This window comes from Octopus bimaculoides, chromosome 2 (assembly GCF_046866305.1).
Source record: "Octopus bimaculoides isolate indiv1 chromosome 2, ASM4686630v1, whole genome shotgun sequence".
Lineage (NCBI taxonomy): Eukaryota > Metazoa > Mollusca > Cephalopoda > Octopoda > Octopodidae > Octopus > Octopus bimaculoides.
In genome coordinates, this window is record NC_142929.1 from 109,927,140 (window position 1) to 109,954,308 (window position 27,169).

Below are 27,169 nucleotides of genomic sequence, written 5' to 3' on the forward strand. Positions count from 1 at the left end.
TGAACAGAGGACTTTCAAGCAAGAATCGTTCGTCGCCTTCCTGGCACTTGTGCCAGTGGCACGTGAAAAGACATTCGAGCAAGATCGTTGCCAGTGCCGATGAGCTGACCCTTATGCAGGTGACACGTAAAATACACCATTTCGAGCGTGGCCGTTGATCGTTACCAACGTCGCCTCCCTGGCACGTGAAAAGACATTCGAGCGAGATCATTGCCGGTGCTGATGGACTGGCTCCTGTGCAGGTGGCACATAAAATACACCATTTCAAGCATGGCCGTCGCCAGTACCGCCTGACTGGCCTTCATGCCGGTGGCACGTAAAACACCCACTACACTCTCGGAGTGGTTGGCGTTAGGAAGGGCATCCAGCTGTAGAAACTCTGCCAAATCAGATTGGAGCCTGGTGTTGCCTCCTGGTCCACCAGTCCTCAGTCAAATCGTCCAACCCATGCTAGCATGGAAAGCGGACGTTAAACGATGATGATGATGATTATGAAAATAAATGCCAATTCACTTATTTACTTCTCCTTAGACTGGTCTGCAGAAAGTCATATGACCAATGGTGAAAGTCATTTACTAATTGGACTTTCTCCAAAATCAATCAGTACAACAACCATTAAAGCAAGTGACCAACAGCTAAACACAGTTGTTCAATTTGTTTATATTTCCTTGCATAGTTTAAGCAACTTCAAAGAGATACACAACTAACAAACTACAAACCAAACTATTGCAGTATATGTAACATATTCATGAATTACTTAATGAATATGGTATGTGAACACTTGTACAATGCATTTCTACAAATGAATTTATGTATCTTGCTATCATTAATTATAATTTGATAATTTGTTAATTTCAAACATTTCTGTTTGATGAACAGTGATTTTAGATAACACGTGAAGCAAATTCTGCAGAGGTGGACTTTACTTTTTATCCTTCTGTGGTCAATTAAATAAGTACCAGTTGAGCACTGGGGTCAATGTAATCCCTGAAATTGCTGAACGTCTGCCAAAATCTGAGACCACTATAACACATGAAGTGCTGTATTTTATATCATTTTGAACTGTTGTTTTATATCACTTTTGATAAACATCCTCTCAATAAGTCTGAAGGGGGTTATACACTACAGATAGAAAAAGAAAAAAATGAAGAAATGCATTTATATACATAATTACTTGTGTGTGTGTGTGTGTGTGTGTGTGTGTGTGTGCGAGCGTGCACATGTGTGTTTGTCGTGCAAGTACTTGATGACCCAGTCAGTGCTGGTGCCACTTAAAAGCACCAAGTCCACATTGTAAAGTAGTTGGTGTTTGGAAGGGCATCCAGCTGTAAAAACCTTGCCAAAACTGACCTCGCCTGTGCTTGTGCCATGTTAAAAGCACTAAGTCCACTTTGCTGAGTAGTTGGTGATAGGAGGGGCGTCCAGCTGTAAAAATCTTGCCAAAACAGTTGCCGAAGTCTGATGCAGGCTTCTGCCTGGCTGGCTCATGTTAAACCGTCTCACCCATGCCAGCATGGAAGGCAGACGTTAAGCAATGATGATGATGATGATGGTGTGTGTGTGTGTGACTGAAACAAGTAAAAGATAAGTGTCTCAGACTCATAGGCAATAACTAATTAAACACTCATCAATTTAGAATACAGAGCTCCAATAAGTTAAACTTGTCCACTTTTTGTTGGTTTATTCGATAAATTCAGTATTGGTATTTCATCTAACTTGAAGGACTGGTTCAGTGTAGGGACTAGATATAAGCAACTAACTCTTTAGCATTCAGATTACACTATCAAATTTAATTTTTATTTGTTCATATCATTTTGGTGTGTTTGTATATTTTTAGAATGACATTGTAGGGTAGTTATGAGAGGTTGGATCTGTTCAGTTTTAACATAAAACAGGTAGAATATTTGGGCTGGATATGGGCAGATTAAATGCTAAAGGGTTCAACTTTAACACTTTAGCTTTGACATAATTCTGTCAAAAGTAAAGTTTATTTAGTCACATTGTTTTGAATTAATCATGCATTATCTTGCAGCTTTGAGATTTTGATGTGGTAACTGTTAATTTTTAGAATACTATTGTAGGAGTGATGTGAGAGGCTACATCTGACCAGTTTGAACATAATGCAGTAGAGTATTAAAGGGTTAAAGAACCACTTCTATAAGCCTTGATGCTTCTTTAGCAATCAAATCTTTATACAAAGATATTCTGGAAAGAAAAAAATTAAACTTACTTGGTTTTGTACCATTTGTGGTCTGCTTTCCCTCATCTTATAAACAAATGAGGAAACATCAATATTATCATCTAAAGTATGGTCTCTCACATATTGCAACATGTAGTCAATAGCGATCAAAGTTCCAGTACGACCGACACCAGCGCTGAAAGTTATAAGTTTGGAAAAATAAAGAGGAAATAATGTAGATGTCTGAGACCATACTGGTGCTTTATAGTGTTATAGTAGAAGTATGTAACTGTTGTTTACAAAAAAGCTACTCTGTACACATCACCATACACATATATATCATCGCTGCTGCCATCACCACTGCTGCCACCACCACTACTACTGCTATCATCATTGTTTTAGTGTCCTTCTATACTTGCATGGGTCAGATGACAGAATTTGGTGTGGCAGGTTTTCTGTGGTCGAATGCCCTACCTGTGACCAAATCTCACCTCTTTCCAAGTCATGGTTGGAATTTTTTTCACAGAAGACTAGAAATGATGAAGACCACTTTCATGAGGTGATGCTCACTTATTATAAACTATCATATGATGTTGGGACAAGAAGACACAAACACACATGCATACATTGTACAGAGATACACACATATATTCATATATGACAAGCTTCTTTCAGTTTTCATAGACCACATCCCCTCACAAAGCTTTAGGAGGCCTGAAGCTATTGTAGAAGACACTGCCCCAAGATGCCACACAATAAAACTGGATGCAAAACTATGTTGTTGAGAAGCAAACTTTGTAACCACACAGCCATACCTGCATATTTTCCATTTTATGAAATGAAGATGTCTTTTTGCAGAAGATTTTTCTAGTCATTTTGCAGGAGAAATAGGGATGAGGAGGAACTGACTATATTTGAGTCAAGCTCAGTTTTCTTTGATACTGCGATTGATTATGGAAATCTTCTTCTTGCCTTTAACCCTCCAACGCGGAATATAGGCCACTTATAGTTGAATTCCATGTCGCATAATTTTTCGCTTCTGTACTTGTACTCTGCCATGAATGTCCCCCTTTCTCTAGTTCCTTTTGTGTTGATCTACGCCACGAGTTCTTCGGCCTACTCCTCTTTCTATATCCATCCGGATTCCACTGTAAAGCACTTTTTGCTGCATTTAGTGTGTCCTTTCTAATTGTGCTACCAATCCACTTCCACTTTTTCTTAAATATTTGCTCTCTAATCGGAACTTGATTCGTTCTTTGCCATATGTCTATGACTAGATAGAATCTTTCAGTCTGCTGATATTCAGATGGTTTGTTTCCATGGACAGAATTTCTTGCAGGACCCCACATCTTTTGTTTTTATTCTTTTGTAAAGCTACTTTCGTGTGTTCCTGTATAGCTTGACAAGTGTTTACATTTGAACCATTTTTGTTGATCTGTTTTCTTTGTTGCTTGGTCCTCTTCATTCTTAACTGTGATTGATCAGTTGTGAAATGTATTCTCATCCTGTTTGTTGTTAAATAGTGAAGGCACATGGCTTAGCAGTTAGTGTATTTGGCTCACAATTGTAAGGTCATGAGTTTGATACCTGGTAGCATGTTGTGTCCTTGAACAAGACACTTTATTTCACATTTCTCCAGTCAACACAGCTGGCAAAAATAAGTTGCATCTGTATTTCAAAGGGCCAGCCTTGCCCCATTCTGTGTCATGCCGAATCCCCCTGAGATCTATGTTAAGGGTACGTATATCTGTGGAGTGCTCAGCCACTTGCACATTAATTTCACGAGCAAGCTGTTCCATTGATTAGATCAACTAGAACCCTCGTCATAACTGATGGAGTGCCAGTTAGTTTGTTGTTAAATATATGGAGTGTCAGGGATATACATTTGTAGTGGATGCATGTTTTTAGTAGAATGGTTTCCATCAAGTCTCCTATGACCTTCATCATCACTTTTTGTGTTTTATATGGGGTTAGTTCTAATATGAGGCTCTCATTGGTTTGTGAAAGATTATTGTTTTTATGTATAATCAACTGTTTTGTTTCATTTTCTGCAGTGCATATTCAGGTAAAAAAAGATTTTATTGCATTAATGATTATGAGAGGTGTAACTTCACATGTAGGACCAAGGGTGAATTTTTGACATAATTTTTTGGCGACAAAAGGGTCCTGTATACCATCAAATATAGTAAGTTGTTCTATTCCATTTGCTAATGGTTATTATAAATCTTTGTAAATTTACAAACGTTTGCAGAGATATTTTCTTCTGTTCCTTCTATTTCCTTAGGATTAGTACAATGGTGAAGAGTAATAAAGAGAGTGAATCTCCTTGGAAAATACCCCTGTGTGTTTTCATTTACCTAGCGATTCATTTGCACATGTCAGTTCTACATCCTACACTTTCTTACTCAGGCTTCATTTAATACTCTACTATTTATATATATATAGCAGATCAGCAGTTTCCTTTGATTTCTTCTTACATCCTTTTTGCTCTTCTGGCAAAAAATTCTGGAAAATAATATTCTTCATCTGCAATGAGACCACTTAATAGTTTCCAGGGTAATGGTAAGCAGATAATAGGTCTATAATTGCTGACTTCTATTCTTGTTTCTTTGCCTTTCTATATCAGTACTGTTTTTCCTTTTATCATCGATGTTGGTGTTCCATATTCTATGCAATCATTAAAAACTGGTCGTGTATAACTGTGTACCCTTGGGAGGTTCTTGAGCCAGAAACCCTGAATGCCATCTGGTCCAGGGCTTTCCAGTTTGGTATTTTCTTATCCATCTCTTTTTCTTTCTTATACCTGATTGTTATATTTTTCAATTTGCATTTTTCTCTTAAATTTCCATAACCAGCCTGCTTTTATATTATATTGGACTTCTTTGCTCCAGATTTCTGCCCAGAAGTTCCGTGCCACTTCAGCATCTGACATCATTTCCCTGATATTCCTCTTCCTTGTTCCATTGTTTATAGAATTTTCTTTTATTGTTCTTGAAAAGTCTATTCTGATAGTACTTATTTGTTCTCTGTTGGTATCTGGTTTTCTTAACCTGATACTGCCATGATGTTTTGTCCTAGTTCCTCTTTAACTACTTGTAGTCTTTTGTGTCTTATGTTGTGCTTCCTTTGAAGTTTGGTCCTCTATCTTTCCCTCACCCTCTTCTTTTCCATGAATGCATGTAACCAACCAAGGTCTCTCTTGAGCTGTTTTTCTTACACTTTTAAACCCAAGAGTTTGCTCAGAGACAGAGGCTGTGCAGTATATAAGGTTGGTCAGATCTGTTATGTTTTTGATGTAGATTTTTTTTCAACAGTTCATCCATCTTTTTCCCTACTTTATACAGTCTTCCTCTTTTGATTCCTCTCAGAGATGGTTGCCTCTTTCTTTCATTATTTCCTTCCTCATTCAGGTGTAGCAATAAGTCTCTTTCCTCTTCTGTAACAGTCTTTCCCTCCATAAAGAAAATTTCACATCATCCAAGCAGCTGTTTCTTTTGTGGTAGGTTATTGTCCCTCTGCTAATCCCTGTTTTTGTTTTACTTTTTGTTCTTCATGTTCATCATAGTCACGTTCACACTCTTTCACTATCGTGGAGATCTCCTCCAGTTTCAACTGAGATAGCCACTGCCTTTTCATGATTATTTTTTTGGTCTAGAAGTCTTTGTTCCATAATAGGGAACATGTTTTTCTTTGTTCAAATTTTATGCATTGTCTTCTGATATCCTAATTTGGTACACTTGTTGATGACTTTTATTTGGCATGACACTCATAAAGAGGGTTGCATTGGTGAAATGTCACAATCACCAGTGTTTTATGAACACACCATCTCTAAGGAGTGGTTTTTCAACAGCAGCAGTGGTGGCAACAGATGTTGCCACCACCATTATTTCCATTTTAATTACATTAATTTAAACTTAAAGAACAATACTTTCATCACTTACCTGCAGTGGACCAAAATTGGTGATTGGGTAAAATGTGAGCGGATGATTTTGATGAAGTTAATCAATACTGTAGGGTCAACTGTGGCACTAAAGTCAGGCCATTTCTGGAAGTGCAGGTGTTTTACTATGCGAGTTTCTTCATCCTAAGAGCAGAGAAAGGTATTATGTGTCAGTTACAGCTGACTAAATACATACAAAATGAAATGTTTTGTTGTTCTTTGTTAATTAAACAGTTCTCTGATCTGAAATGCATAAATTGTTCACACAAAGGTTATACTATAAGATATTTTTCCTAACAACAACCATTCAAGAATGAATTGGAAAATGCATATAGTTTTAAGTTTGGTAAATAAAGGGAAAGATTTAATGCCTGAAGAAATGAAACAGTATTTTTAATCATATCTGTTATCTATGGATGGTTCCTTCCCAAGTCATACAGGGCCAGTTTCTCAGCTTCTATGACATATATATTCCCCATCTAGACGGGACACTGGTCTGTTGTAGGATTACCCATTTTTGCCAGCTGAGTGAATTGGAGTTATGTGAAATGAAGAGTTTCGCCCAAGAACACATGTTGCCTGGTCCAGGTATCAAAACCACAATCTTACAATTATGAGTCCAACATCCTGACCACTAAGCCATGCACCTCCACTGTCATATGGATGATTATCATATATATCAGTTGAGGACTCTAATGGGTCATAAAAGTGAGGGGTGGGTGAAATTGAATTTGTGAACATGGACCTTCATGTGTTGGACATTGTTGTATTGAAGAGAAACATTGAAGACTGTATGTAATGTTTGATATGAGATATTGAGAGAGAGCAACAGAGAGAACAGAAGTGGTGAGTATTAATTAGATGAGTAATGTATACATAGTAATCATCTAATTAGGTGTGTGGGAAGTTTAAATGCAGCCAACAAGTTCTGAAAACAATCTGTTTATGGATTCTCCTGTTGTAAATGTGAGATGAATGATATGTAATTTCTTGCTGAACAACCTGCTCAGATGAATTGTTTATAGTGATCAACTGTTTGTGCCATATCTCATCACATTCCTTCCATCAAATCGACATTGCCAGCACAGGTGCACGGTGTGCAACATGTCAGATGTCAAAGTGATGTGAAATGAAGTGTTTTGCTAAAGAGCACAACACACTGCCTGGTCTGGAAATTGAAACCACAATATTGCAATTGTGAGTGCAACACCCTAAGCACTAGGTCATATGCCTCCACAGAATCTATTATCATTGTAGTAACAACAGAACAAAGTATAAGTCAATATATGTCAGTAAGAAGAACTTCCTTATTCTTAAATAGTGTATCTATGACTATAATGATCAGTATGCCCTTCCTTTTTATAAGATGGCTGAGTATGATTTGAGGAAAATGTGGCTGCTATTTTTTTTTTGTGAGTCAAAAGGAGTCTATATATTCCTTCATTGGCTGAGCATTAGTAAGATTTTCTAAATTAGGTGAATAGTTTTATTCTTTATGTGGTCTAGAATGCTATCTATTGTTGCTTATCTCCATTCAGTCCTGGCAGAGAAAAACCTATAATGAAAGGAATTCCAGTTGTGACAACCCATCATTTTATGAATATAAAGGACTATATTGATCACTGTGTCTTTCCTTATTTATGAGAACAGGATATGATTTAAAAGAGACCTGACCATGTAGAAGCCACTCTCTTGCAAACATTTAGTAAGAGGAAATGCAGATAACTAACTCATTTCCTCACACCAGTCTCAGAAGTCTTGAAAAGGGTCATGACACCATCCTTCCTCCTATGAATAAGTTAAAAAATAATGATGGTAAAATGCTATCTTTTTACTTCTTTAATAAAATTTTGCAGTTTTAATTTATTAAGAAATTTAACTTGAAACATTTTACCATTTTCAATAGATTATTTCTCCTAATTCACCAAGTGGCCATTTGGAATTTTACTTATTTTAACATACACTTCCAATGTTTTACATTCCTTTTCCACACTAAAATGATTGGGGATAGGTTTTGTTTATTTATTTATTTATTTTTTCACTGCAAATCTAGAAATTTTCAAATAGGATGAAACGACTGTTTTTCCACGAGGAGTGGAACCTATGTTGTTTTGTTAAGTCAACTGAAGTAAATAAAATAATGTGTTTGGAATAGGATGATAATACAATTGTGACAGCAAGGTTTGAACTTTGAAGCTAAACTGACACCCATTGTGTTTATACAGGAAATAAGAATAAAACACAAAAGATAAGTATATTTTCCTGACGTAAATATTATGTGTGAGTTATAAGAGATCAAAAAGCAACTTGACTGTACCATATTCACAAGAATGCTACTCTCATTGTAGTATTCATGAGTGATAACTACATCTGTTTCAAGCAATAAATCACGGCTGATAACTTTTAATTTCTCTTTCTTTGGCCAGTATGGGTAACATTTGTGCTGCAAAATAATAGAACAGAAGTTTTATGACTCGGATATATCTGGAAGCTGGTGATGGGCTGAGTTGGAAACAATTAATCCCTAAGAGAATTCATTAAAGAGTTGGATATATATATATATAACAAACAAACAAAAAAATCACTGAGATTCAACTTGTTAAACTTTTGATTCTTTTATCTTGGCTTGCTTTCCCATTGTTATTGTATGCAACTCTTCATCTTAGTAACCTCTGTCTCATTATTCATCTGCTAGCTCCAAATGCATACAGAAATAGCATTCCTTCCAGTAATTAGTGACCTACTTTTCTGATACATATACACCATTGGAATACTTCATGTCTTACTTTCAACTAGCTCCTTCAGGACAGAAGAAATCCCTTAGCTCTTGCTCAAGCTAGCCTTGGGCTAAAATACCTCACTTCCACATGAGACAATGCTTTCTGTTGCTACTACTTTCACTTCATATAAAAATCAAGCTTCACTTCCTAGTCATTCTGTGATTACTGCTAATTGCTCAGCCAACTTGTGTCGCAATTACACATACAATCATCCAAATTCCTGATAAATTAATATGCTCACATACTTTATACATTTGCACATATATTACTACACATATAGATACATTTGAATTGAGATGATTCCATATTAATTTTTATAAGCATTCATACAATAAACCTTATTTTACATACAACAAATACAAGGGTCATCTGCAAAACCATTTTCACATTTGCTGACCCATTCATGCATTCACATGCAATTACACTTTGTTTTCACAGTCAGTTGCAATATGAGGTAAAGAATCTAATGTATTTGTCCTCTGCCTTTTATATCTGAAAGTGAGGAAAAGAGAGAGAGGAGAGAAAGTGAGGGAAAGGGCAAGGGTGGGAGAGAGGGAGAATGTAGGCAGAATGAGAAAGGAAGTCATATTGTTAATGGATCAGTCGCAGAAGACTTACTTTTCCATTCTCTTCGCAGAGGGTTAACATTACTATAAGGTTGATATTTTCCTGCCAGACCATTCTCCAGAAGTCATCAACTGTGTGAATCAAAGGGCCTTGGCATGCAATATATTCCTTTTCTTGGTTGTAGCCCTGCAAGTGAAAAAAAAAAAAGATGATTAGTCATCATTAGCATTGTATCTTAATTTTAATTTATATTATTTGAAATTGAGCCAACATTGAGTCAAATTTATTCATATCTTGTTGTTTAGCCCCAGGTCATGTCTGACTGAGCAAACTTATGATCAAAGGTATTCTAAACATAATCATCTCATCTTTTTTGTAGATTAAAGTTTACATTACCCAATGTTTTTTAAAATAATTTGTCAAAGGAGATTTAGTTGATATTTCTAGCAGTTTGTGCAACCATGTAGAAACAGTGTGCATGTATGCATGCATGTGTCTCTGTGTACATCCGTGTGTGTGTGTACATGAATTGAATTGAAAGATAGAGATATTTCAGGTTAAGACAATAAGAGTTCCAATTGAGCCTTCACATTTATGAACATCTGCATAAACATTTTGCTAGCCTTTAAACATTTTACTAGATCTGAGGATTTTAAAATCTTCCATCGATGAAAAATAAGCTTTAAATAAAAGATAAGAGAGAAAAAGAACATTATTTACAGGGCAAATAATGTCTCGTATTTCCCCTGTATTTCATTGGAGTAGGATATGTGTGAGCAAAACAATACCTAATATAATAGGGATAAGGATTTGTTCTTTCACAAAATGCCTGAGTCTTGTTAGAATCTCAGAAGACAAGAGAGGCAGACATGGTTGTATGGTTTAGAAGGTTGCTTTGCAGCTTCATGGTTTGGAGTCTTGTCCTGATTTCACTGCACAGTACCTTAGATATCTGCCTTTTATCAAAGCCTTGAATTGATTAAAGCTTTGTGTAATATTCATTAGGGCATACACTGCCAAATGGATCTTTCAGAAACTACAACTACATAAAATACAGGTACTGAAATTTTTTAAGTAAAGTTGTTAGATATGAATACATTCTTCTTAATGGTAGCAAAGATAGGCCTATAGTTATTGCATCTCAGTGGTAATATTTTTGAAGACTGGGATTATTTTCACTATTTATAAACCTGTGGTGACTATTCTAAGTGAGAAGGATAAATTCAAGAGCTGGAGAAGTTGTTTGCATATTGTTGCTATTATGTTAAACTGTCGTATATCCAAATTTGACCAAATGCATTTTTTTCAATATCTATTTTTGCTTGCAATAGCCAGTTATTTTGGTGAAACTATCATATCCCCAGCTGCTTCAGATGGCAAGATATGAAAAATTGTTAAAGTGTAGTACAACAGTTTTTCTCTGGATTGGTGAAACTATTTTTTTCATTTTCTGAAAAAGCAATGTTTTGGACTTACAACATTTTTGCATAATAGCAACGATATGTTTAGTTGAATTTTTATGATTTCAACTTAACCAAAGAAACAGGCCATTTCTTTTGTTAAGCATTAATCATGGAATAGTAAAGTTGCGTGGCTTAGTGGTTAAGAGTATTCAGCTTATGACTGTAAGGCCAGGACTTCAATTCTCAGTGACACGTTGCATCCTTGAACAAAACACTTTATTTCATGTTGCTCCAGTCCACTCAGCTGGCAAAAATGAGTAGTACCTGTATTTCAAAGGGCCTTAATGTAGTTCTCCCTATGTGAAGGGTACACATGTCTGTGGAGTGCTTCTTTGAAAATAAACTCTAACTCTTCTACTCTTATAGAAATGCAGTTGTTATAATATATGCTTTTGCTAACATTAAATCAGGAGTAAAGTTAATATGTTGAACGTGCTGCATCTGACCACAAAAGACTTTTCTACTGACCAAAGATCATATAGCACATAAAGTATTGTTGTGACTAAGCACAAACATGTGCTGGAATACCATCATTCTTAGTATGCACTAATATCTATCCAGAATTAATGATAGATTATTGAAAAACTTTGAAAATCATCAATTGCACATTTACCACTAACTCATTGAATAAGAGTTCATATCTGTTGAAGACAGATAGTTTATTCTTTCTATTTCTCCTAGTTTAGCTATGGTAAACTAGTACCAAATTTTTGGTAACGTTAGTTGCTATAGCTTAGCCTCCTATCCTGAGAGAGATGTGACTTTCATTCACATAATGCTACAGAAAACTGATTTAAATCCCAACCCTATGTCTTATAGTTTATGAGAGGATTGCTTTGAGACAGTAAGAGCTACAGACATGGTTGATGGACCATGCATTACATATTTCCTTTCAATATTCAGAAACTTTAAGGTGGTAAGCTGCCAGAATTGTTAACACACCAGGTAAAATGCTTGGTGGCATTTTGTTTGTCTTTATGTTCTGAGTTCAAATTCCACCGAGGTTGACTTTGCCTTTCATCTTTTCAGGGTTGATAAAATAAGTACCAGTTGATTATTGGGGTTGCTGTAATCGACTTGCCTGCTTCCCTGAAATTGCTGACCTTGTGCCAAAATTTGAAACCAATATTCAGAGAATTTATAAAGCATTTGGCACAGAGTAGAAATAATCTTTTTATAAGCATAATTCATGAGCCAGTCTTTGGCAGCATCTAACTATATTTGAATGTCATACAATATTTATTTCCTACAAATCTATATAGTACAAAATTACAGTTGCCATCAAAATTGCTTTTTCTCCCAGTAAGGCTACATTTTTTCCATCATTTTACAGTGATTATCTAATCATTTGTGTGTCACAAGAGTTATAAACACTTTTATATGCATGTTATTGAAAAACTCTTTACAGTCACAACTGTTACAACTGGAAGGTGGAGCCTGCTAAAATATAAAAAATTCTAAATAAATATTGAAATAACAGCAAATTCCTTGATTTTAGGTCTTTGTGGACCAAGTTAAAACTGAATATTAACTTTGAATAAGATAAACGTAAAGTAAATGAGTTTCTAACACTCATGGAATTATGTTGTAGGACCAGGTGTACTTCATCTTAAAAGAAACAATGTTTTCTTGGTAGATATATCTAAATACAGACCTGAAGAACATATCATTACAGTGACTTTCAATGAAATGAAAGGATAGTGATACAGATGATTTAAAAAAAAAAGCAAAGCACTGTGTTGTGGATGAGCCAATACTTACTTTGATATAGTTGGCATTGATATAATCTGTGTAAGGATCATCATCAATTACATCTAGTTTCACTCGGCTATGGTCAACTTGAAAAATAAATATAACATATATGAAACAACAAAGGGAGTACAGGGAGTGGAATAAATTTATAATCTCAAGGAACTTCTGTATTTTATGAGAGAGGGTCACTTGAGTTTAAAGGATGAGTTTTTAATAAGCTAGAAACATATAAATTACTTCTAATAACAACTTAACTTCTAGATTTTTATGTGTGTGCATGTGTGTGTGCATGCATGTGTGTGTGCGCACACGCACATGTGCACGCGCACGTGTGCAAGCACATGTGTGCACGTGTGTGTGTGCATGCATGTGTGAGTGTGTGTGTAAATGTTTAGATGCCTACATCTAAGTACATACAGATATGTTTCTGTCAGAAACACAAATAGTGATGGGGAAAATGTATTTAAAAACTTTATTAATATCAAACAGTAATACTGATCTTTGTTTACAAAGCCCATTTGAAGACTATCGTAGAGGCAACACTTCAATCAAAAGTACTAAATTTTACCTATTTTTAACCTATCTTTAACTTATGCTCCTATATGAATCTAATCTATTACATCTGTATCTATGTTCATACTTGAATCAACTCAAACAATGGCAGAGGACAGTTGTGTGAAGAAGTGCCGATCTCTAACGATGGAGGGGACCTGTGGAAGAGATAGATCCAGGAAGACATGGGACAAGGTGGTCAAGCATGATCTTTGAACACTGGGCCTCAGGGAGACAGTGACAAGTGACCAAGACCTTTGGCAAAATGCCATGCTTGAGAAGACCCATCAAGCCAAGTGAAATCATAGTCATGGCCGATGCTGGTGTTGTGTAGCTAGCACCAGTGCCAGTGGCACATAAAAAACACCCTTTGAACATTTGGGCAATATGCCATGCTTGAGAAGACCCATCAAATCAAGTGAAATCGTAGTCAAGGTTGATGTCAGTGTCACATAACTGGCACCCATGCCGGTGGCACATAAAAAACACCCTTCAAATGTTTGACCTCACAGAGGCAGTGACAAGTGACTGAGACCTTTGGTGATATACCATGCTTGAGAAAACTTGTCAATGCAAATGAGACCGTAGTTGTGGCTGATACTGGTGTTACATAATTGGCACCCATGCCAGTGGCAGGTGGAAAGCACCCACTAAACTTTTGCAGTGGTTGGTGTTAGGAAGGGAATCCAGTTGTAGAAACCATGCTAAATCACATTGAAACCTGGTGCAGCTCTCCAGCTTACTGGTTTTCAGTCAAACTGTCCAACCCATGCTAGCATGAAAAACAGATGATGATGATGATGATGATGAATTTTACAATACATTTCTGTAATTTTTCCTGGTATTAACATAGGTAGTCCCACAGGGATCTCATCAATAATGGTGCACATGTACCAGATATGCACTGTTCTGACCAGTTGTCTCACTTATCTCACCTCATTGAAGGTACATCTGAGTCGTCTGAGTCACTAACATTTTTTAAGGTGGATGGTGCTATGCATCTGGAGGGCTAAGCCAACTATGTGGGAAATGACATTTGAAAGCCAACTGGTGATTTGGATCCAATATAGGTGACAAAACTCCAATTTGGCCCACCACCCAGGAGAGACTCCATCCAAGCCAAGTGACTCCTAGGTCAAATCCAGCGAATGAGTGTCCTACTTGATGTAGGCCTCTGTGTTGAGTCTGAGGCCATGTGGAAAAATGAATGGAGGTATAACATCACCATCACTAGTGATAACTCCAAACACCATGATTTTGACTGGATGTTTCATTTTTATCACTCTCAGTACATGTTTTGGGGACACAGCAAGCCAGCACGAATGCCAAGCAGTACAGCATGTTGTTTTCAAATTTCTGGTAGAGTGAATTGTGTCATAGTGTCATTTTTCTGACAGATGGAACCAAACTGACCCTACTATACTGTGTAGTCAACAAAATCAAAAGCAAACAATGTGAAATTAAAAATGGTGACAATTTACCCTTTGCACCCGAGGTTTTTCACACTGACTACTTGATAAATTTCTTCTTAAAATTTTATCCTATTTTAAAATTTTAAATTTAACCATAATATATTCAGTGCTGAATTATTCTCAATGTACACATGTACCGAGATGCAATTCGAAAAGCCCGCTCTTACATAGATATATAGGAGTGAATAACTCTATGTACTATGCTGGATACATTTGGTGTTCGTCTGGTATATTGAATTTTTGTTCATTTTTATGAGTCTTGATTATGCCTACACTGACAATTAAAAAGTGCATTTTGTGCACTAATTATGAAATCATATGATCTGCGGCTGAATCTGTTTTTAAGGAGCTCACTTCAAGAGTTGCATTCCCTCACGTTTGGTACACTGTATTTATTATGGTAGTTTTGACTTTAAGAGTCCCTCATAGCATGAGGCATTTATGTATAGTAATGCCCTTAATATAAATAAATATATTTAAAGGGAATAATTAAAAATTTTTACCTTATGAGGTTTTTCACACTGACTATTTGATAAATTTCTTATAAAAATGTTATCCTATTTTAAAATTTATATATATACACACATACATACATATTCTTTTATTCTTCTATTGGTTTCAGTCATTTGACTGCAGCCATGCTGGAGCACCGCCTTTAGTCGAACAAATCAACCCTAGGACTTATTCTTTGTAAGTCTAGTACTTATTCTATCGGTCTCTTTTCTCAAACCGCTAGATTACGGGGATGTAAATAACCCACATCAGTTCTCAGGCGATGGTGGTGGAGGACAAACACAAGCATACACACACACATATACGACAGGATTCTTTCAGTTTCTGTCTATCAAACCCACTCAAAAAGCTTTGGTCATCTCGAGGCTATAGTAGAAGACATTTGCCCAAGGTGCAGCGCAGTGGGACAGAATATATATATATGTGTGTGTTTGTTTGTTTGTGTGTATGTGTGTGTGTGTGTGTGTGCGTATAAATGTTGAGCAATGAGAATGAGTGCTCAACATTGCATTGGTGGACAACATTTCTTTATTGGTGTATTAAGGCTACCATTGGTTTCATGTTAAGATATTATCTTAGCATGAAACCATTGCTAACCTTAATACACACACACACACACACACACACACACACACACACACACACAAGTATGTATATATTATATTTATGAATTTGTTTTGCATCCCAAAATATAACAATATATATACAGGTGTGTGTGTGTGTGTGTGTGTGTGTGTGTGTGTGTGTCTGTATGTATGTTTGCATGCATGTACATATATGTATTTATGAGATGGGCTTCTTTCAGTTTCTATCTCCCAAATCCACTTACAAGGATTTGGTCATCCCAGGATCATAGTACTAAACACTAACCCAAGGTACCATGCAGAGGAACTGAAATTAAAACCATGTGGTTAGGAAGCATATTTTTTTAACAATACAGCCATGCCAGCTTATCACAGCTATGCACACACACACACACACACACACACACACACACACACACATACACACACACACACACAAATATATTACAGGGGGATGCCATTATTTAAAGATGTGTACATTTGATAACTTTAATATAAGCCAGCAAAGATAAAGTGCATTTAAGTTGTATAAAATAATTTACAAAATGAAACACTAACATAAAGATCTACTTACATGGTAACACATTCAAAAATCGATTCTTCTTTTTATTTTGAACCTTTTGAGCCTCATAACAGGGTAGGAATGTGTCATTTGAGCTTAGGTCAGATTCCTCAGTAAGAATAAATGGATTCACTTTGCCTATAATCTGAAATGAAACATGTAATTATTGCTTGTTTTACTGTTCATTATCTGGTTTTATCATTATAAATTCTCATCACCAATCTCCTGATAAGAAAAAGAAAAACATCAAATTCCAGTTTCATTAATATGTTCCAATTACTATTTATCAAAATAATATTCTTAAGTTAGTACACAAATATCTAAGGCATGTTTTGGTTCAGATATAATTTATAGCAGTTCTTTCATTTCTATGGTGCATTTCCTGTTACTGAAATAAGCAATTTGTTGTGAGTTTCCCTTGGAAAACAACCTATTTATAACTATAATCCATTGCAGAAATCTCGAGCAGTTTGTTATCCAAATGCACTCATCATAAAGGAACAAAAACTAGAATTTTGAGAGTGCTTTCTTTCTCCCTGCCCTTCTCAGGAATGCATCACATTGGTGATGAAATATAAATATATATAATAATGATAATAATAATGAAATTATTGTGTATAGTGCTCAGGTGCACTTACACCTCATCAGAGGCGTATGTACAGTACATAGAATTATGTACAAAAGTCAGGAAAGTGAACAGTGTATGAATCATGATATACATGTGTACATGCATATGGAGCGGGGGATATCAGGTGTAGTGTTGGTGAATTTTAGGAAACATGGATGTTTTAAAGGATGCAATGTCTCAGCAACTAACATCTGATGCAGATAGTTTGTTCCATTCTTCGGCAACTCTGAGTTTGAAAAAATGTTTCCGAGAGTCATGGGAGTTGTGCTATTTTCTGACTTTGTAGGCATGTCCATGTGTGTTAGACACATGGAGCTAGAAAAGGTGCTCGAGGTGGTTGTTGGCACAATGGTTAATAATTTTGTGGGTGTTTGTAATCCATTTCTGTCTCTACTCAACCTGCTGTAGCTTAGCTTTTTGTATGTATAACATCATATATCATAGTAAAATCACCCAATTATTTCATTATAGATGTCTGTATTCTCCCTATCTTACCAATCTCATCTTTTTATCTCTTCAATTTATCAAAACTATCTAAATTTTAGTTGGTTGATGAACTTTTAAACAAGATATTTCCAATTTGTTTTTTCACTTTTGAGATGCATGCCAAACATTTTTCTTATTCTCTTAACCTAAGAGATTAAATTAAAACAATCAAATGATCTAAAGTGGATTACCTTATAATCTTGGATAAAAGTTTTTGACTCAATGTGTAGAAAATTCTTGATTTTGTATGGTCTGCAGGAAATTGAACACTCATGTTAACAAATGTTGAAGCTTTAGAATATTGAGTTATGACATTAAAATTACAATAACTAATTTTGTGACGATTCCTGATATATGTAGTATTAGCTTTGCCCCACTTGCAGAAAATGAGTTCATAGGATTATGTTTTAAGAACTTGAAATGATAACTTGGAACAAAGAAATTAAGAAATAACTGAGGTTAAAACTACTTCCTATATCTCAGAAGCTCATTTTCCTTGATCTGACATCCTTCTAAGAGGTATCAACTACAGAATCTACAAATTTAGATTTTCAAAATCAACATTGGCTGTCATCTAAAAAGTTTCAAGCAAGCAAGCACATTTTCTTCGTAGAAAACCCCATATATCTTTTTTAATTACTAGTAAATATTATTCCAATGCAATAACATTGTAGTAGAATCATTTTATCAACTTAAGAACCCATTAAAAAGGGTAAAATTGACTTTCAAATTATTTCCATAGGAGTCAAAAATTTCTGTTGCCCAACTGTAACCTGGTTTACTGATGCAACTCCACTGTAATTCTTGGAAAGATTGACAATAGCAAGTTATTATAGGCAGCAGTTCTTTTTTTGTGCATCTTTTTCTTTTTTTTCTTTTCATGTTGAAATTTATATAGGGATATATGAACTTGCTGTACTCATGAGGATTCTCTTGAGTCTATAACATCAGTCTTCAGTCAATCATCATTAGTCACATTTAGTTTCTGTTTTATTCCTTTATGCATTTATTTGCTTGTTTACAACATTACATATATTACTGTCATTCTAACAATTTCTTGTTTGTTTTCTTGACAGTTAATTTTGAATGTATGCTAAATTAAAGTAGAACATTTCTTTACCATGCTACAAAATCTATGATTTATTTACAAAAATATGAAGTAGCGTGATGGGATCAGAGGCAGTAGAATTGTGTCAATGACTAGATCACAGCTGGCTGACAAAATTTTGAAACCTTGTGAAATAAATTAAAAGTAAATTTAACAGGTTTCATGTGTAACTAAACGTCTAGAATGGTTCTTCTAAAGTGCAATTGCTTCAGTTTCAATATATAACCTCAGATCAAGTCACATAACTGTCAAGGACAACTTCAAAATCGATTTCAGATTATATGACAAGAAAGTAAATGGTTCAGCAACTAAGGTGCTGTAGGCTTCATCAAAATTGAAACTATATTTTTGATTAACAGCTCCAGTTTCACATATATTATTACCAATGAAAGGGCTTCAGCAAGCTAAAATCATACACACCTTACTTGGTTATAATATCAGAAATAAATAACCTCTTTGAATTATCGAAGTGTTAGTGTATTATAAACATTATATAACATTTAAGTCAAACAATATTGGCTGACATATTCTATGTTAGCGAAAGAATTGCTCAGCAGGTCTAACAAACTCACTCTATATACAATATTGTTCATGACAAACCACAAATTAGTACAAAAGAAAAGAAGAAAACAAAGGAAGGAACCAACCTTTTATGTGATAGTGTTTTAAAAGGTTTTAATTTCAAGAAATTAACGTTGCCAGTTGTCCTGAAAGATTATCAAAACAAGATTGATATCTATTCCATTAATGTAACAAACAATTTTATGCACAGTTTAATTTAATGCTTGGTCAATGGAAATTTTGGAAGTTCTTCCTAATGATGCTTGTGAGAATAATATTTTGTTAATGCTATTTAATTTTCTTTAAATTATGATTATAATTTCAGTTGATTAAAAATTATTTGAGGTTCACCATATAAGGAATGGTAGCAGACATTCATGCAAAAGGTGGCCTTGGAATATTTTCCAATGTCAATCTTTTAATACAATATTTTAATTCTGAAGATGTTTTCCAAGAAGACAGGAATTAAGTATGATGCTTAATGACATAATGCAATATAATATATTTTATATTCAGATATGATATATTTTTAATGATAAGTACAAAAATCCAGTTATAATAAATAATATATAATGTAATACTTAAATGCACAGAACATACTTCAGTTTTCAGCAACTACAAACTCTTTACAAAGTTCAAATGAAATACTATAATGCTCCAACTCAGAGATGGTGCTCTACTAGACATGCAGACTCATTAGACCACATTCACAATAGGACTACCTGATTGATTGGCATGAAGCTATTATCTCTTCTCTCTACTGTTCTTATCACCACTTCTGTGGCTTCTGCTCCTCAAAGCCGGCTGATTTTGTACCAATCTCACTCATCTCTCTCTCTTCTTCTCATAACCCATATTGTGTTCACTCTTCCCATACCCTACAATAAATTCTTTTCTCTGTCCTTCCAGCTCAGAACATTTGATTCCCATATGTTCCTTCTTTGCCCATGTTTTCATGCAGTCATCAACTTAACAACAGTTTAAAAGGCATATTAACTATGTCAATCTCACCAAACTATTTTTTTAATTTAAAAATATGTTTTAAATCCACACCAACGACTTGGTTAAGAAAGTTTATTAATTAAAAAACTGAAATTCAAAATCAGGTTAGAAGTATGGCTACAACTACAAAGTTTTCAGCAAAAGAAGGCCATAACTGCGTGAAACAAAATGTTTTATGGAACACTACATATTCATCATCATCATCGTTTAACGTCTGCCTTCCATGCTAGCATGGATTGGATGATTTGACTGAGGACTGGCGAACCAGATGGCTGCACCAGGCTCCAATGTGATCTGGCAGAGTTTCTACAGCTGGATGCCCTTCCTAACACCAACCACACTGGCAATGACCTCACTTGAATGTTTTTTCACGTGCCATCGGCAAAAGTGCCAGTAAGGCAACGCTGGTAACGATCATGCTCAAATGGTGCTATTTACATGCCACTGGCATGGAAGCCAGACAGCTGGTGCTCTGATAACGATCATGCTTGGACGGTGCTCTTAGTGATCTCCTGGTACAGGTACCATCACGATTTCGATTTCACTTGCCTCTTCGCAAGCCGAGTTTAGTGTCCAATGAAGGAGAGGTTGGCATGGGTGCCAGTCGTCGAATTTGGTTCGATTTTGATTTCACTTGCTTCAACAGGTCTTCGCAAGTGGAGTTTTGTGTCCAATAAAGGAAAGGTACACATAAGTGGGCTGGCTACACCCCTGGCAGAGGCTTCGGATTATGGTCTCACTTGGCTTGCCGGGTTTTCTCACGCACAGCATATTTCCAAAGGTCTCGGTCACAAGTTATTGCCTCGGTGAGGCCTAATGTTCGGAGGTCGTGTTTCACCACCTCATCCCAGGTCTTCCTGGGTCTACCACTTCCACAGGTTCCCTCAACCGCAAGGGTGTGGCACTTTTTCACACAGCTATCCTCATTCATTCTTGCCACATGACCATACCAGCGCAATCATCTCTCTTGCACACCACAACTGATGCTTCTTAGGTTTAACTTTTCTCTCAAGGCACTTATACTCTGTCGAGTATGCACACTGACATTACACATCCATCGGAACATACTGGCTTCATTCCTTGCGAGATTACGCATGTCCTCAGCAATCACAGCCCATGTTTCACTGCCATGTAGCATGGCTGTTCATACACATGCGTTATACAGTCTACCTTTTACTCTGAGTGAGAGGCCCTTTGTCACCAGCAGAGGTAAGAGATCTCTGAACTTTGCCCAGGCTATTCTTCTTCTAGCAGCTACACTTTCAGCACACCCTCCCCCACTACTAACTTGGTCACCTAGATAACGGAAGCTATCAACTCCATCTAGCTTTTCTCCCTGGAATGTGGCAGAAGTTGTTTTCTGCACATTTTCAATGTTTATTGCTCCTGAACATCTGCCACATACAAAAACTAACTTCCAAGTTAGCCTTCCTTTGATATTGTTGCACGTCCTATGTGTCCATAGCTTACACTGGGTACATCTTATAGAGTTTCTACCTACGCCTTTTCTACAGATCAAGCAGGGCCATCTACTTGAAGGGATTTGTGTTTTGTCTACCTTCCTACTTATTAGGACTTTGGTTTTAGCTAGGTTGACTCTAAGGCACTGTGATTCTAGTCCTTGCTTCCACACCTGAAACTTCTCCTCTAGTTCTGATAGTGACTCAGCAATTAGCGTAAGGTTATCAGCATAGAGGAGCTCCCAGGGGCATCCTGTCTTGAATTCCTGTTTTATTGTCTGGAGGACTATGATAAATAGGAGGGAGCTGAGGACTGAACCTTGGTGGACCCTACCTCTACCTGGAATTCTTGACTGTACTCGATGCCAACACTCACCTTACTGACAGCATCTCTGTACATGGCTCGCACAGCTCTCACTAACCATTCTTCTATCCCTAGTTTCCTTATTGACTACCAGATAAGGGATCGGGGGACCCTGTCAAAAGCTTTCTCCATGTCAATGAAAGCCAGGTACAGAGGTTTATCTTTGGCTAGGTATTTCTCTTGCAGCTGTCTTACCAGAAATATAGCATCAGTGGTGCTTTTCCCTGGCACAAACCCAAATTGCATCTCATCTAAACTGACTCTCTCCCTAATTAGTTGGGCTATGACCCTCTCCGTGACCTTCATTACCTGATCCAACAACTTGATACCTCTGTAATTATTTGTATCTAAAGCGTCACCTTTACCTTTGTAGCAGTTGACTATGGTGCTGCTACACCAGTCATTGGGTAGGACTCCTCCGTGTATCACCTGGTTAACTATACAGGTCACTAGGCTATAGCCGACACTGCCAGATATTTTGAGCTTCTCTGCAGTGATTCCTGATGGGCCAGGGGCTTTCCCTGTCTTCATACTCTTAATTGCGTTATCTACCATGGTACTGTCAACTCGGATAGCTTATTATATATATATATATATATATATATATATATATATAACTTTTATAAGTAATATTCTAAAAGAATATATAACTGAACTTATATTGAGTGCTCAATTATTTTGAGCAAATAAATGTGTATATATGTGTTTTTATATTATTAATAAATTCATGAACTTATCAATAATATACTCAGGAAATCAATATATAATATTTCGAAAGACATACATCCAATATGACGCGGCAACATAATAAATTTCAAATTTCAAATATAAATATACAAAATATAAATATCAATATGTATAAAAATCTGAATGTAGATAAATATACGTGTGAATATAAATGCATATAAAAATTTATGCGTAATTAAGCATGAATATTGTAAAGTCTAAAATATAAAATATAAAAGAACCTAAAATTTAAAGAGTTAAATATCTTACGACCGTTTCGCGGATATTACTATAATCACAAAGTGATGAAAAGATAAGCTTATTATCAGTAATTCCGTTCTTCAGAGATGAATTAAGAACCAATGGTATATATATAATATAAAAACATTAGAAATATTAAAAAATTAAAATTAATAATAAAATATATACTGTCCTTCCTACAAATTGTAAAATTAATCCTTCTGAAATATGTAAAGTTCATTCCTTTTGTCCTTTGTTGAAATTTCAAGTGTTAAACACTTTTTTGTATAAAAATTGGTATATTTTTTTCTAAATGTATACAAGACCTCAGCAAAACTTATCCTGCTGTTAGACGTGTTGGTAATCCTATAAATCCGATCCAAGTTTGAAAATTCATCCACTGCGAATATTTCAACATTAAATTTAGCTAGACTTCAGAATATTGCAAATAAATAGTTTTTGTCAGAAGATACCATTTCAAATTCAATTTCAATTTAGTATAATTTTTATTTATTTTATTTTTTCCAATGAAGTAATATACTAGAATCTAAGTTCAAATTCTTAAGTATTTATTTCTAATTTTAATTAATTAATTATAAATTGCTATCATTAGAATTCCCTTATTAAGTCTCTACGTTTAACATGCATATATATCTAATATTTACCCCTATATATATGTATATATATACATAGGTATATACACCCAAATATGTACGCTTTTTATATAATAGATAGATATGTTCATAAGAATACACACATGTGTTTTTTATTTTACCTTATTTTGGGATTTATTATAATATTTGAAGGTTTTATAATACCTGTGTTTACATGATGTTATCGCATCTAATCTATTATTTATTAAGTTATCTAGTTTATATAGTAATATATTCAGTGATTCTAATGTGCATAAACGGCAATTATTTGATTTATGTGTGTATGGTGTGGCAGAATCTATTATTGACCAGTCTAGTTTATAATTAATTTTATTTTTTTAAGTTTTTGTATATATGTAGCTAATGAGGTTGTATTATTATTTGTATTTGGTTTAAAGGAATGTATATGTGCCAGGTATCTTTGTTTAAAATTAATAGAGCTCCCTATGTATACCATTTTATGTGAGTTATTATTTATTGTTACTATGCATTTATATATTATATTTAATCTTTTGCAATTTCCTTGTAAAGGACATATTTTTTTATTTTTACATGAGCAATTATTATTATTTTTATATCTCTGTTGTGAATGTTTATTATTATCCTTATTATTATTAGTGGTATATAAAGTATTATTTATAGAATTTGTTGTGGTGTCTATTATGTTGGAGTTATGTGTGTTCATTTTTTGTGAATTATTTTTATTTATATTAGGTTGTATTATTGGGTTTATTGCTATATTTTGTCTTTTTTCAGTTATATGGTATTTATTATGTTTTTGCTGTCGTATTATATCAGTATTATTATTAGGGGTTTGCGTATTTATATTCTTATATTTATTTGCACTTCTATTTATGATGTCATTATTATTGCTATTATTAACATTATTGTTATTATGGTAGGTTTTTTTATATGTATGAATTTTTCGTCTATTTGAACTGGCAATAATGGATCCTATGTTTGGTGTTGTGGAGAAAGAAATTTTAATACATGATCTATTGAATATGTGGTGATACTTGTGTTCTGTGGGGAAACATTTTTTAATTATATTAAGAAATTTTTTTGCTAAGCCTTTGACTTTTATGGAAAATGGAGGTGTAAACCATATAATTTGTCTATTTGAGCTCCACATAGGTAATTTTTGGTATTTATCTAATGATTTTAGGAAGTGTATATTATTCATAGGATATTTATTTTGATGTTTAGTTCTTTGTGTTATATTATTTTTAGAATTTTTATTATATTGTGTATAATTTTTATGTTTTATTTTTAATTGTATATTATTGGTACATGTGGTGTTATCTTTATTTTGTATTTTGTTATTTTCTATCATATTGTTTAGTTCTAATTGTGCTATGTAATTTTTTAATTTGGTGTTTTTCATATATTTAATACTTTGTTTATGTCCGCTTGCCCGTAACGCTTGATTATAATAATCAGCATGGCAATTAAAAATTTCCTCATTATATGATAAATCAGATATTCTGATAGAAATACTATTTACTATACTTTTAAGTAATGAAATATGATGATTTGAATTTATATTTACGTATTTAAGATATTCATTTGGTTTATGATATGGAGAATATATTGAAGTATTGAGGTCTAACGTTACATCTAAAAAATTTGCTTTAGTATAACTTTCTTCGAATGTGATGGATAAGCCAAAATTTTTATAGAATTTATGTAAATCTTCTCTTAACTTTCCTATTTTTCTTTTGGATCTACCATTATATACAAGGAGTGCGTCATCCCTATATATTCCTCCTTTCAAGGATGGAAAATAGTGTTTAGTTTCGTTTAGTAAATATAATCCCACTAAGTCTGTTATTTGTGCCGAATCGGACTATCCCATTGTGATATCAAATAAGTTAAATAAACTATTGTTACCTCATCATCATCATCATCATCATCATCGTTTGATCTACACCATAATTTATCATTGAATTTTATCAATGTTTTTCTAGCTAATTGAATAATGTCAATTTCAAGTGGTGTAATGTCAGTAAGATTTTTAGCTAAAATTATTGCTTTATTTAATATAATAGGTAATATGGATGCATAATAATTATTAATATCAAATTGTATAAATGATAAGCTAGTCTTATTAGGTAATAAATGAAACCAAGAGATTACTTCTCCCGTATTGAACCATAAATTAGAATTAAGCTTTTTCTTTATTATAGGAATAATTCTATCTAGTATGTTCTTACTTATTCTTCCGAGGTCTGATTTAGTAGGACAAATTAGTCTAATGGCAGGATTAATATTGAAATCTTGTTTATGGTCTTTTAGATTAAAGTGTGGAGTGTTTGGAGTATATATTTCTGTGCGGTCTTCAAGATCTAATTTTTGCATAATTATGGAATGTTCATCATTTAGTATATCTAGTTGTGATGGGTTAGTTATTTTATAAGATTTACATAATTCGTTGTGTATAAAATCATTGTATTGGGTGGGAGTAATGGAATATAAATTCCCTGTTTTATCTGAGAAAACATGTATATTAGGTGATTTTTTAATATTTTTTGTTATATCATTTAGAGTTGATTGATATTTGGAATGAAATAATGAAAATTTTATGGATTTTATTAATTCTAATATTTTGGTTTCAAAGTCAATTAACAGTGGGTTTTGTTGAGGGTTTTTATAGGATTTGAGTCCATAATTATTATTATTATTATTTTGGTATTTCTTATTTTCCTTGTTGTCGTAAAAGAATGCCTTCCATCTCATTCTTTTGATTAGGTCAGTTTTCTGTAGTAATAATAATAGATAAGTGTCATTGGATGGAATTGGTATATCTTTCAATGAAATCCCTAAATATTGTTTTTCCATGTTGAATAAGTTCAGTATTAAGTGCTCGTTATATATGGAGCCAAGTATAACTTTTATAAGTAATATTCTAAAAGAATATATAACTGAACTTATATTGAGTGCTCAATTATTTTGAGCAAATAAATGTGTATATATGTGTTTTTATATTATTAATAAATTCATAAACTTATCAATAATATACTCAGGAAATCAATATTTAATATTTCAAATATAAATATACGAAATATAAATATCAATATGTATAAAAATCTGAATGTAGATAAATATACGTGTGAATATAAATGCGTATAAAAATTTATGCGTAATTAAGCATGAATATTGTAAAGTCTAAAATATAAAATATAAAAGAGTTAAATATCTTACGATTTATATATCATCATCATCATTTAATGTCCGCTTTCCATGGTAGCATGGGTTGGACGATTTGACTGAGGACTAGCAAGCCAGAAGACTGTACCAAGCTCCAATTTCATCTGGCAGAGTTTCTACAGCTGGATGCCCTTCCTAACGCCAACCACTCCGAGAGTGTAGTGGGTGCTTTTACGGGCCACTAGCATGGAAGCCAGACATCTGCTCTGGCAATGAAAATGTTCAGACAGTGCTATTAGTGCTCCACTGGCACAGGTGCCAGTCATTGGATATGGTTCAATTTCGATTTCGATTTCACTTGCCCCATTATGTCTTCGCAAGCAGAGTTTAGTGTCCAATGAAGGAGAGGTTGCCATGGGTGCAAGTCGTC

The 27,169-nt window shown here is 34.4% G+C and overlaps 1 protein-coding gene across 3 annotated transcripts in view; it reads right to left on the minus strand.

The window, feature by feature from the left end:
- The window catches only part of LOC106876748 (uncharacterized), a 131,474-nt gene that overhangs the window by 11,619 nt on the left and 92,686 nt on the right, over positions 1-27,169 (minus strand). For all 3 annotated transcript variants that reach the window (XM_089347486.1, XM_089347488.1, XM_089347487.1), the window contains exons 10-17: positions 19,234-19,293; positions 17,670-17,730; positions 16,377-16,509; positions 12,691-12,767; positions 9,518-9,652; positions 8,437-8,562; positions 6,121-6,263; positions 2,231-2,375 (exon numbers count right to left, since the gene is read on the minus strand). In XM_089347486.1, the coding sequence (XP_089203612.1) occupies positions 2,231-2,375; positions 6,121-6,263; positions 8,437-8,562; positions 9,518-9,652; positions 12,691-12,767; positions 16,377-16,509; positions 17,670-17,730; positions 19,234-19,293 (880 nt within the window). The remainder of the gene's footprint in view (positions 1-2,230; positions 2,376-6,120; positions 6,264-8,436; positions 8,563-9,517; positions 9,653-12,690; positions 12,768-16,376; positions 16,510-17,669; positions 17,731-19,233; positions 19,294-27,169) is intronic.